Source organism: Falco peregrinus, chromosome 6 (assembly GCF_023634155.1).
Source record: "Falco peregrinus isolate bFalPer1 chromosome 6, bFalPer1.pri, whole genome shotgun sequence".
Taxonomy (NCBI): Eukaryota; Metazoa; Chordata; class Aves; order Falconiformes; family Falconidae; genus Falco; species Falco peregrinus.
In genome coordinates, this window is record NC_073726.1 from 12,976,882 (window position 1) to 12,990,282 (window position 13,401).

A 13,401-nucleotide genomic window follows, 5' to 3' on the forward strand; every position below is an offset into this window, starting at 1 on the left:
GATAGCTAGGCAGATACTGTACATTTTTCTGACATGTTCAGGGTTAATTTTGTTACCAGCCTCAGGGATAGGAAGAATTTTCCCTCTGTTTGGAATGGTATATTTTCTCTTTGCTTCCTAGGTGCTATGGTTTACTTTGTAGGAACATCTGGGGCTTTTCATCTGACAGATTCATTGCTGTTGCCAAGACCCTTAAATATTGGAAAGGTCCTTTATTTTCTTCCTTTTTTTTTTTCTTGCAAATTTTATCTTTAGTATTAAACATCGATGTTTATTATATTGTGTGGATTTATTTCTTCCCCCTCACTGGATGTATGTTCTGTGGATTCTTTTAGGCTTACATCCATTTATCATTGCTGGTGTTTGTGGGAGACTGTAACTGACCCAATTCTTTACTCATCTTGTATTCCTAAAATGCTTCGAAGCAATTGCCATGATTTTCAGTTACAGTTACTGAGCAGCTACTGACAGCAAAGGCAATTTGGTTTCTTGTTTTATTGTCAAAAATTTCAAATAAGAAGAACTTGACAGAAATATGAAAACACAATAATAAAACCAAGTACATGCATATGCATCCTGTAATTGTTTAGTATCTTCTACTTTTTAAAACAAAAAATATATTACAAAGTTTTAGTGTTGCTCTTCTATTTAGAGTTGACAGGATGTGAAAAACACTTTGTTGTACAAATCATTGCATTATAGCGACTAAATGGATTGTATGAATTCTGAATAAGGGAATCACACAGCAGCAGTATTGATGTCTCTTTAGTACATTATATGAAAAAGGAGAGTAGTAGATTTATAATATTTTTGGAGAAAGGGTTTTGTGCTTAAATTTAATATGTAATCCTTTCTTTGTTACCTGCAGTTTGCTTCCAAGTGCATGGATAGATGCAGCTGTTCAAAGTGAAGACTTTTAAAAACAGATTTATGTAAAAATATGTAGCTTTAAGAGAGGAAGTATAAGAATAAATCTCTTAAGCTATTAAAAACGAATTTTAAAAATTTTTTAATTAACCAGGTGGAAAGAAATGACGTAATTTGAGGAAGGATAAAATAATTTATTGTACAAGTTTTTCATTCCATTGAGTAGGATTGTCAATGGTAAGTTACTGTCTTTTAGCTGGGTGGGCTTTTTTCCCCATGGAATCATAGAATCATTTAGGTTGGAAAAGACTCTTAAGATCATCAAGTCCAACCTCAAGACTTAACACATAAGCCTACCCTGGTGGGTGATTGCATCATGATTTAATTTATTGAGAATACTTTCAACCTGGAGTTAGTGACTAAATAGATTTGGAGATTTCAAGAACCCTTTTTTCTTCTAAGTCAACTAACCAGATTTTCTGATTTCTCCTGGGAAACAGTTGGCCAGAAGAAAAGAGTAGATCTAGACTCGTTAAGAGTCAGCATAATGAGTACCTCCCTTCAGAAACAAACAGCATGTTGCAGAGAGTCTGGAAAGAGTGGAAAATGAATGATCTCCACACATTTTCAGTGAAGAAATACAGTATTTGAGATGTATAGGTAACTAGAGAATGGTAGAGCACATTGTAACCAGCCTGGTGGCAGCAGCTGTTACATGCTTTCAGCCCAGTCTATAGAGAAAATTGAGTTACACAAGAGAAGAGAGCACTCAAATATTCTTTCCTATTCTGTCCTATTTGCAAAACACGCAGCCTTCCTGTTCCTCAACAGTTGCCTTTTGAGAGCTGCAGCTGAGGGTTTTTCGAGCGTGTGAAGCTCATAGCAGCTGCTTTGTTTCCTGCACGCACAATCCCCAGTTCTGCATGTCTGAAATGCAGAACTTCAACCCTAAAAATATATGCTAAATACTTTTGTCGTGTTTGAATGGACATGAGGAAGCTGTTCATTTTCTGTTTTAACTACTAGATTGGGATAGCTGAGCAGATCGTTTTGTCAGGCCGCCTTGATTTGATCCATTAACAAAGCAGGAGCCACTTCAGCCTGTTATGCACTTGGTAACATGTAGAGTAGTTCACGTAGCTAATATATCTGCTTGTCTGTATTGTGTTGCTGATCCTGACCATTCTCTGCCACACACGAGGTGACTGACAGAGTGAAATAATAAGAATTCCTGAAACTGAGATGTGAAGAGAATAATAATATCTTTTGGACTCAGCTATGTGCTAATCATATGCATTTATGGTATAATCAATTCTCTTCTGTCCTGAGTATTTGGAGGCTGTGGCGCCCTGATTGATAGGAAAAACTGGAATGATGTGGGAAGTAGAAAGGAGTGAGGTGCAGAGACATACAGCTACATGGAGTCAGCTCTGCCGAGCCACTGGATGTATCTGCATGGTGTTTGCCAGCACTCTGGAAGAACTAACTACCCAGCTGTGGTCGAGAGCAGTAAAGTCTCCAGGTGTTTGTGCTAATACGCTTCCATGTTTTGCTTTTGCTTTGACCAAAACGTTGAACTGAGTGACAGCATCAATGTCTGTCTTGTGCCTGCCCTTTCGCCCGGTCCTCTCCACTGCTGATCACTTCTGTGGCAGACAGCAGTGAACCAGAGTTAATGAGTCTGGACTGACCCAAATTGCCCTTCTCCAAATCCCATTCAAAAGTCCATCCAGAGGACCCAGGCTTCTTGGAGATAATTGCTTTTTTTACTTGGTACGCCACCAGAACAGGTCATGTAGAGCTTACTCGCTCACGTGGTACGCCTTGTGAAAGTAGCTGTATTTCCTCATGCTTGCACCTGTCCCTGAGAATAAACAGCTCTTTACAGTGATCTTCATCAGAAACAGTATTTCCACATAGATAAGCTACCACCTGAATGATCTGCCAATCAATAATTATGAGTTAACCATACCTTTCTAGAAAGGTGGTCTTGTTCTGTGTGTTCTTCATGGCTTTTGCATGGCTAACATATGCTTTATAAAGAAACCAAAGAGTATTCTAGTCAAATACTTGAAACTGCTAGAAGAAATTTTTTTTCAACATCCTTCATAAACTGTAAAAGTATTCCAGGTTGTCAAACAGGAATCTGTACTTTCAAGTTAATTGTCTAATATAAGACTGGGATTGACAATGGAAAGAGGGGAAAAAAATGTCACTGTTAGCAGAGTATTTTTTCTGTTACAAAGTGATTGAAAATATAATTTGATTTTAATTGGTATTATCTTACAAGTGGAAATACTAGGTTAGTTAGTTAACTGAAAGCTTCTCTATGATTTTAAAAAAATTATTACAGATGAAGTCCTGGTAGCTTATACTGAAAACCAATTTTTAATTATTTTTTTTTTAAAAGACATTTCAGATCAGATTACTTACTTAAAAATTTAAGACTCTTAATTTACATTATAATAATTTATAGTGTTTTAAAATCTTCTTTCTTAATGTTAAATCATTTATTTGATCAACTCCACAACATCTGTATTAATATTTGAAAGAATTGTAACAGGAGTAAATACATTCAGGAATGGTTCAGGGTAGTCAGGTTTCTCAGTAATTCTAAATATTATGTTTCTGATATCTAGAAATAAGCTTCAGTAGCAAAGCTGGGCTCCAGGACGTTACAGAGGGCTGGAACAGAGTGCACTAAGCGTGCTCAGAAATCAGCTCGGGAGTTTATACCTGGTGCCCCAGCTGAGCTTATTTTCAAAGTAGTAGTTTCAGCTACAAAAGACTTGTTTTATTTTGGTTTGAATTTCAAGAATATAAAGCAGGTTAGGTATTTCTTCAAACTTAATTGCATCAAGCGATATTCCAATTTGTGGATGAAAAGCAGTCTAATTACTGTGTAATTAATGATCTTAATTTAGCTGTAGGATGATGGAATCAAACTGGTACTATTTTTAGCATGTCGTTTTGGAAATATATGAATGGGAATGGTTTGGGGAGGTTTGAGTTTGTCAGCTTATCTTATTTGTCATTGCAATCCTAAGTCAAAGTGTCCTAAAAAGAAGACTGGCCAGTGTGCTGCCTGAGTTACGTGTAGCTTGTGAGCATCTCTCCTGTGGCCATCGTATTTGGGATGCGTCACATGACTGCCAGTGGGACTGTGCTGCCTTTAGAGGCTGCTGGATACTTTGAATACCCCACTTCGTAGGTATGTTACCTAACCCTGTGGGAGTTGCCAGTGATGGGCACATATTTGGATCCCGGTAGAACCCAATCCAAGCCCTTTTTGCAAGAGTGGTGGTGCCCCAGGGAGTCTGTTCTCACCTCTCTCCTGCAAACTACTTCCGGACCTTCTGCTTTGGTTCCCCAAGGTGTATGGTGTATAGTGAAAAAGACTGGCTGCTGTTACCCCTTGAGAAGTTTTTAACTTCTGGTAGTTTTAAGCACTTGTTTTTGTTGTATCAGTCTATGTTTTTGCTGAATTTATAGATTGTGTGAGATTGCTGCTGACTGCAGAAGCGCAAGTGGATGCTGCTGATAAAAATGGCTTTACACCCTTGTGTTCAGCAGTTGCTCAGGGACATGTCAAGTAAGTGAAGTCTTGAGATTTTGCCTGTCAACTATTACAGAATTTTATATTCTCTTTACATTATATTATATACTTTTTTCATTACATTACTTTTGCATTCTTAGGTCCAAATTCATTTAGCTGTCATTTATTGAAAGCAGCTACTAAAACTCATATTCATATGCCATTCTGGTTTTAATTTTTTTCATTTGTTTTGTTTCCCATTGCAGCTCTTCAGGTTGCTGAACACACATGTATTCTTAGTAATCACAGTATGATACTGGTCTATGTGGGCATCATACCTTTGAATTTCTTAATTTTCTTCATATTATCAACCATGATACAGGATTAACAGAGGAAGGAGGAAAAATTATTTTTGCACTGATTTTTTTTTGAAGCACAGAAAACTATCATGTTCAGTGACAAAAGAACATTTGTCTGAACATTCTCCTGAGTGATATAGAATGGGATACTTTAAACAACAAAACATTTTTTAAGGTTTAAGTAGATTTGAAAAACAGAAAATTGAGTCAAAGGATATTTCTAGAACATTTTCTCAAAATGTAGTTAAAGTAATTTCCTTTTACTTTTGAAGCTCCTAACATTATAAAGATTGGTGTTTTTTGACAGCATGATTAGAAAATACTTTATTCTTTTTTATACTGAGAACCAGTACAGAACAGTTCACCTAGATGATTGATTTTTTTCCTCCCTTTTCCTCTTTTCGTCAGAAGAGCTGAAGGCTGACGATGTGTTTCTGCTCTGCAGCTTTGCTGTGTACCATAAAACCATAGGAAACAGAGCTGAAAGTTGGCAACAACCATTAGATAACCTCTTCCAGAGCATCCTTTCCTAGATAAAATGATTTTACAAATGGAGAAAGTCTTCAACAGCATGACTAGGAATCTGTACTACAGACTTCACCTTCATTTTATGTTATCTTTGGGTTTGATTATCTTTTAGTTTTTTTATTCTTTTAATGCTGCATTTTAGTATTTTTACTCTGATACAGTAACATATAGGGCTCAGTCTTTGAATGTTATCATACTGTGATAGGCCCTGACCCAATGAGGAAGAGCGGGATCCCTGTCCTTCTCATGGTCTTCCATGAGTATATAAGGATCATCACAAATTTTTGCCACTTCTTGGAAGACTTCAAGCTTATCAGCCAACGGGCATCTTTTACTGGAAGTCTTAATCCAGAGGTAGCAGATTCCCACTAAGTGTTTTCAGCACAAAAATAAACATATAAGTTAAATGTTTTGGTGTTTTACCTAAAATCTGTAAAAAGTACATGTGACTTGACAAGGCAAACCAAAAATATACTCTTCATATTCTTCTGCTAACATAAGTATCTTGGACTTTGTTTAAATAGGCAGCTGTTTATTTCTCTGACTTACCCTCACAGTACTTTGCTATATATCATCTGCTGTGTTATGATGTTGCAGACTTTATATTCTTTTTCCCTTAGAGTTACCTATGTAGTATGATATCCTTAAACACTTTTCATGCTTTCACTTTTTTTAGCTACTAAACAAAACCTGAATTTTAAAAGGGAGCATGGAATAATAGCGAGGTCAACAAAAAATATGTAGGATACAACGAATGCTTCAGGATCTTTGATTTCTTGATCACTTCAAAGTTCTGGCTCAGAAAATTTCTTATAGGCAGAATTTGGGCAGTAGTACAGTCTGTCCCCTTTCAAGCATTGTGTGGCGTAGTCTGTGTTGTACTACAGCACTGAGAATCTGGCGTTAATGAGCACTAAACTATCAATTACCCAGTACTTGTATGTGCTAGATTTGCTAGCCAGTCCCCTGTGACGTGTTCATTAATTTTATTCCTGAACTGAGACAATACTGTTGTTCCAGCCCTAGTTACATAGTCAGAAGGAAAAAAAAAAAAAAAGTATAGTTTTTTGAGACTCTTCAGTAATACCACCAATTCAGAAAATGCTCTTAGGAGAAACTTTCAAAGCAAAAAAGGCCAGGCTGGGTTGACCTTACCTGATCTTGAGGTCGAAAGTCAATATAGTATTTCCGGGATCATTAAATACAATGCAAAACAACAAAACAGGTATTTTTAACATAGCAGACTTAAAACTCAGTCTGACTTGCTCTATGGAGTTGTCTTGTTATGAGCCCATCTTAAGATGATTTTTGTGACTGTATGGTTAGGGTACATGTTCGACATTTGATAAGGTAGAGCATTACTTTTATTCGTATTTTTTCTGTTGATCATTTTCAGAAAGCACAGCTGAGTAATTCATATTAGTGTTATCTGTTTTACTGTCTTCTAAAACTGCATTTTATCTTGAACTTGATTGATTGTCTAACAAAAAAAAATACTTGTGATTTTTTTAATTTGTGATTTCTTACATACTTATATATACCTTTACATTGTTTTAAATATTTAGTCATCCTCTTTGTTATAGTATGATCTCCTAACCAGTAGTTATTTGGCATTACATTAATCGCTTTGAGGCTTCCTTGTTGATATCCTTCTATTTTTATGGGCTGATAAATATTGAGCCAGAGAGATATGGAATTATCTTTGTAGCACTTGTTTGAACTGCAGAGGTAATAGACTGGCATCAAGATTTTTCTAAAGTCTTTAGAGTCGTTGAAAAGCCAGGTTTGGGAAGGGAAAGGGGGCCAACCCTGGCACAAGAACTGGAAAGAAAACTGGATCTACTGCAGGAAGTACAGGATCTTGGATCCATGTAATGGATCCAATAAATGCTGGTCTCTAGTGAGTCACTCTGCAGCGCTCTGCCTCATCTTCTGTCCTCCCTAATGCAGCAGCTGTTACCAGCACAACCCAAGCCATCCTTCTGGAGCAGCCTCCGTTCAGGGATGTGAGTGGTAGGTAGTGCCATAGCTGGTTTGTTGTCCCCACCAAGTTACTCCCTTAGACCGGTGTCCCTTTTGTTGATATCTAAAGCTAGCATTCGTCCTTTTTTTTCCCTTTTCTTTTTAAAACTATTTTAAATATCAGAAAAATCAATGATCAGTCATTGAAAATCAATGTTCCTTTTTTTCTCAGCTGAAGGTTTTTCTTAAGCAGCTGCCATCAGGTTTTTATTAGCCTTCTGAAATTAAATTTTTTACATTCACAGTTTTTAAATGCAGCTATGGTAGTTTAAGACTTATGGGTTTAAAGTAACCTGATTTTCTGTGGTTATACCTGTGTGTGAAATTATACCTTATACTATGGGATGGATAAAATCACAGGTAGATCTGTGTCTATCAAATCAGTACTTTATAAAAAAAAAACATTTAAATGGTGTAAGTTATAAAGAGGTTTTGGATGTTTAACAGAAGATGATTTTACTACCTTATTGTTTGCTGTAGGTGTGCAGAATTATTAATCATGTATCAGGCTGATATTAACCATGCTGCTGAAAGAGGACAGACACCTTTGTACCTGGCCTGTAGAAATGGAAATAGCAATTGTATTAAGCTATTGTTGGAAGGTGGAGCAGATCGAACAGTCAAAACCAGTGTAAGTTAAAATAATTTGTAAAGTTAAAGTGCCTTGTGTAGTACTGAATAACTGCAAACAGGTAGGAGATATTTACATTAAACATTTATTTAAAGTTTTCTTCAAAGCTGCAATAAACCATGTAATTTGAAATAATATTTTGTTCTTTTCATTATAGTTTCTGTTTTTTTTAAAGCTGTGTATTGTCTAAAAATCTCTGAAATTATGTGACTTCCATATAATTTTAAATATTTCAGATTCCACCTGCAGTTTGCTGCAGACTTTTCTTCAGCACTGGATTTGCAAAGCAGGACTCTTCTGTTTTGACTTATTTTTAAGGTGGAGAAGTGGAGATAGGGAATGTTAGGGTGCTTTATTGTTGTCCTTGAGTGGATCCCCACCCCCAAATTTGTCAGCCAGTATTTTAAAGTCTCACATATCATAAATGGGAGAATATGGGGAAGAAGAATTATCTACAGGAGAAAAGGAGGAGGACTGCCTCAAAATGAACATCTAGGTGTTGCCTTTTTCAGGTGCTTTCCTGAAGTTTTTCTTAAGACTTTGATGCAAATATGACAATAAATGTTGGTTGTAGGCTTTCCAGAAACACAGCACAATGACTATTAGCTTCACAATACATTCTGCTCCTCTCCTTATAGTGAAATTTTTTGATTCATTTATTTTGGATTTGGAACGTAAAAATGAGAGAAAGTTGTGATGTCAAAACCATGAAAATACCTGACTGCTAAATCGATTAATGAAACATTAAACAAATTATTGATAGAATCCATGGTAGTTTGGTACATGATAAGAAAACAGTTTATTAACAGCATGTAAGTCCTATATCACTTAGACTCTCCCAAAAATTATTGAAGTCTCTGTTGGACTGTCCTTGGAGCAAGCTGTAAAATTTTCTTTCTGTTACATTTTCTTCCCTCTCTTTCTTCCACCTCAGACACATATGAGCAACTGTTTTCCCAAAGGATTATTATATCACTCTTGCTTAACTTTTTAATTTCCAGGCAAAGCTTTCCATTCAGATTCATTGCTGATGTAAGTTCTGCAAACATTTTTCTATGCATTTGGTTGGAGTGTGCTTTCTGCTTTTTTTTTTTTTTTTAGGATGGCTGGTCACCAATTCACGCAGCAGTGGATTCTGGTAATGTTGACAGTCTCAAGCTCCTTATGTACTATGGAAAGCCAAACAATGGGAACCCTTTGACTGATGCAGAGACTAATTTAGACTACTTTGATTTGGAGAAGCGAGAAGACAACTATGGCAGTAGCATAAAGCCTGTTATTTCTGCAGATCTCATCAACCATGCTGACAAAGAGGGTTGGACTGCTGCCCACATAGCAGCATCAAAAGGCTTTAAGGTCAGTCTGTGTGAACAAGTTACAGTAACCTGATAGAATTTAGGCAAGATAATCCTTTCTTATCTTTGAAGAACTAAAACTTAGATGTCAAATATAAGTTTGTTATCTAGTTTATTGTCACAATTGATTTAACAGAGAGAGAGAGGTATTTCTAGTGGACAATTCACCCTAGAAGTTAGGTGTCAAATGGAGTGAAGTGTCATATTTAGGTGTCTATTTCTTTTGGGATGACAATAAAAAGACAAAACATGATTACCTGAGATTCAGTTTTTCAAAGTTAAGGCAAGGTGAATCCTATCCTAAATGCCAACTCATTGGGTGTCATGTACTTATTAGTGGAACATAGTTTCTTGTTACAGTTAGAGACGATTTAGCTATAAACGATTTTTCCAGAGGGAAGGGGGGAAGAGAAAGAAATTTAAGGATTAGATTTGTGCCATAACACATTGTTCAATTTGTTGTTTGGGGCAATCTTTTTAGCAGGCAGCGAGTAAGTTTTTTGGGGGGTGGGATAACTGATGACATGGAGAATGACCTGACAGCTCTTACTGATAATAAACATGAAGATTTCTGGAAAATGAATATTACTTGAAGTATTTGGTATCAGGAGCTTTAAACTTCTAACACTGACTGTTTAAAGGATTATTATTTTTTTAATGACAGCTGTCAGTCACATCTTAACTGTGAAACTTTTACCCGGGGAGAAAATAGGGGATACTAAACCCAGAAGAGAGTGAATTTTAGGAAAATATAGTCCAAGACTATGAAAATCAGCTTGTGATTGCATGCTTAATTCAATATCTATTATTATATTTGCTTTTTTTCCTGATAAATTTACTATGATAAATTCAAAATATACACAAATTTAAGATTCAGTTTATTAAACTATTTTTTTTAGAGACTAGCCACCGATCACTCAGCATTTTGCATTACAGAGTCTGGATTCCGTGACCAATGTCTGTTAGGCAGGAATAGACTCTTATTTCAGTATCCACTCATCTAATTTGAGATGGAGTTTAAGGTATTTGTTATAGTCTGCAAATACCTAAATAGCATGCGGTATGTTGATTCTTTCTGCAATAATGTAATCCTCAGGACATTGGAAGCTAGCTTTTATTTACTAAGAGGGGCTTCAGCTAGTTGTTCTCTCTGAAGGCTCTGGCGCTGGAAGTCTTCAGACATACCTATCGTGAATAGCTCAGTTTTGAGTCTCTGAGCACATTCCAAGTCAACTGTTCAATAATGTCTCTGTCGAGGGTTGAAGTTATTCTTTTAGGTGATGAAGGCAATATACAGCTGGCAGTCAGATTCCTGGTTTCAGTGCTGCAGAGATTTTGTACAATTGTATTTGATTAAGATGCATTTATTGACTTGAGATGTTTGAGATATGAAAAAGCTAAAGAAAGCTTAATAGCCATCTTCAAGTACTGTTAATACTTCATTCTCTAATCCTTTATCTGCACTGCATGTCATTCATGACACTATATAATAGTCGCATATAAACAGTGCTGGCACTTTCACCCTTCTCTGAGATTGGTAGGTGCCATTCTTTACACATGAATTAAGCTGTGGCATCTTGGCTGCTGTTTCATAGGCAACAGAACCAACAAAACTTCCCATTTTACTAAGGGAATAAGCCTCATTTCTTTGTTCTCTTCTACTTGTTTCTTCCCTCTTCTCACTTTCAGCCTCACGGTTCGGTCCTTTGCCTTCTGCTGACTTTGCCATTCATTGCACCCATTTGAGAGACAAGAGTTAACTTACTAACCTGGCAAGAAACTATGCTCCTTCTTTTTTTCTGGTCTATTTTCTTCTGGCAAAGTTAGTGAGCTAATTGATTTTTAAGAGTTTCTTACAAGTGCTGGAGCCACAATCTGGTAAAATTTCATCTCACAGGGAAATACAGCTTGAAATGACTGTTATGTTTATGAAAGGCGTTAAGAGTACCAGATATACTGACAAAAGTCTTTCTGTTAGAACAGCTACAAAATTGAAACCAGTAGCCAAACCTGCAACAAGCCACTGTGCTGAGTCCAAATACTTAATAGCTGCTTCTCTGTGTTTTCAGGGTCTCGTTTCTCTACTATCTAAACCTCAGAGGTTTTCAATACAGTATTAACTAATGTAATTTTTGGTGGTGTCTAATTCTAATATGGCTATCTGTCCTTGAAAGGCATGTTTGAGGATGACAAAGGTTTCATGAAGGCCACCTGTATTGTTGCTCTATCGGTCTTCTGATCACTGATCAATCGATGTTTGAATGTAATTTTGTGAGGGTATTTTTTTCCCCTGCTAGTTTGGAAGGATCTATAAAATTGGATTTTTTTTATGTTACAGTATGATTGTACCAATACAAATGTATCTGCTAGTAGCTTCTTTTTAATGAATTTTAATGATTTTTTGCTTTTCTTGAGCTTTTGTTGACTTTTTTAAAGTCTTTGAATTTTAAGAGGACATCATGTTGGCATCCACAAAATGTTTGTCTTCTGAGTTTAATAGAAATGCATTTTTATTTCTATGCATTGTTACTATGCTTGCACAAATTCAGATTTACCTGCCAAAGAAGAGGCTTGCAAGGTGATTTTGAAATTAGTGTTTTTCTTTTGCTGTGTCCCATTCAGATGTCAGGCACAATGGGAACTTGTACTTGGTGAATTGCAAAGTTAAAATTGATTTTATGGATTGCCATCTGAATAGATTCATTAATGAGTCTGTGTTAAGCTTTAGAATTGCTTTTCTAGTGTTGACTGAACATTGAAGCCAAGATGTTCAAAACAGGATGCGTAGCTGGGCATGTTTCCTTACGTGAATACCTAAACTAGTGGGCAGATGTTAAGAATTTCTCAATTCAACTGATCAGCACTTGAGGCTTGAAGACTGTAGAAGCCTGGCAGCATATGTTCTGCTTTTTCAGAATCTTGATTTGAGACTTTCAAGTCTGCTATAAAACATTTTTACTTCTGGTTTTCAACTCTGTGAGGAACATCATTTGGATGCTTATATATGAAAACTCCATAGCTGACTATCTTTGGAAATACATGTGTAAGAATTTCATTTAGTAGTCTAACTGCATATTGATAGAACACTTTAATGCAGCAAATGTACAAGTAAATAATGCAGTTCTTACTTTGCAGAACTGTCTAGAAATCCTTTGTAGCCATGGTGGACTAGAGGCTGAGAGAAAAGATAAGTGTAATCGAACATTGCATGATGTTGCTACTGATGATTGCAAACATCTCCTAGAAAACTTAAGTAAGTAAATGCTATCAGCACTATATAAAAATGCTTTTAGTAAAGAGCTCATGGGACAAAAATGAGAAATATGAAAATAGCAGTCGTCACTTTTTTGGCACCACAAAAACCAAACAAGTTTCTATTCTCCAGATTTTGTAAGAGTGTATGATAAAATTTTGTTGGAGGTTATTGAATGACTTAGGTCTTTCTTTTTAAACCGTTTGAAAAGATGGTGTATATTGTACATGTGAAAACATCTATATTCTCCTAAAATTTCTGAGTTTAATATTAGTAATTACTTTTTCCAGAGCTATAATCCTCCTCTTATCTTTTCTTCAAATTCTTGCAGAACAATCACTTGATGGTGGATAGTTGTCAAATTTCTTAGGCCAAGGCAATCATCTATTCCTGTCTGAATCTCTTTTTAGAGCATAGTTTTATTTGTAATTTGTTTCTTGTTGAGGGAATTGCTTTTTTTATTCTTCAAAAAAAGTCTTACAGACAACATGAAAGAACTTCTTTTTTCCAACATTTATAACTTCTGTTAGAAGGTTGTTCTTCTGTTGGAACCTGTCATCTTCCTTCTCTAAGTTTTCTCAAAAATCAGTAAACCAGGCTGAACTGTGTATTTCTTGAGTTAGAACTTGCAAGTTCTGTGTTTTCTGTTTCTCTGCATACTCAGAAGTATTTCTTTGTAGATTTGGACGCTTCATATTTATTCACTTTTTTGGTGTTTGTGTTGTGGGTAGTCAAGGTCATTGATTATCAACAAATTAGGGAAGCTTTGTGTGTGCTTCTTCTGATTTTCCTCTTCAGCTAGCAGAGTATCTATGTTCTTATCATTTTACTGTTGGTGCAGAGAGGAACAC

The 13,401-nt window shown here is 36.0% G+C and overlaps 1 protein-coding gene across 2 annotated transcripts in view; it reads left to right on the plus strand.

Annotated features, from left to right (window-relative positions):
* CTTNBP2 (cortactin binding protein 2) overlaps nucleotides 1–13,401 on the plus strand; it is a 90,991-nt gene that overhangs the window by 50,221 nt on the left and 27,369 nt on the right. For both annotated transcript variants that reach the window (XR_008747873.1, XM_055808819.1), the window contains exons 6-9: nucleotides 4,360–4,459; nucleotides 7,792–7,942; nucleotides 9,044–9,298; nucleotides 12,433–12,550. Coding sequence is in view for 1 of the 2 variants with exons in the window: in XM_055808819.1 (XP_055664794.1) it covers nucleotides 4,360–4,459; nucleotides 7,792–7,942; nucleotides 9,044–9,298; nucleotides 12,433–12,550 (624 nt within the window). In the remaining variant the exon portion in view is untranslated. The remainder of the gene's footprint in view (nucleotides 1–4,359; nucleotides 4,460–7,791; nucleotides 7,943–9,043; nucleotides 9,299–12,432; nucleotides 12,551–13,401) is intronic.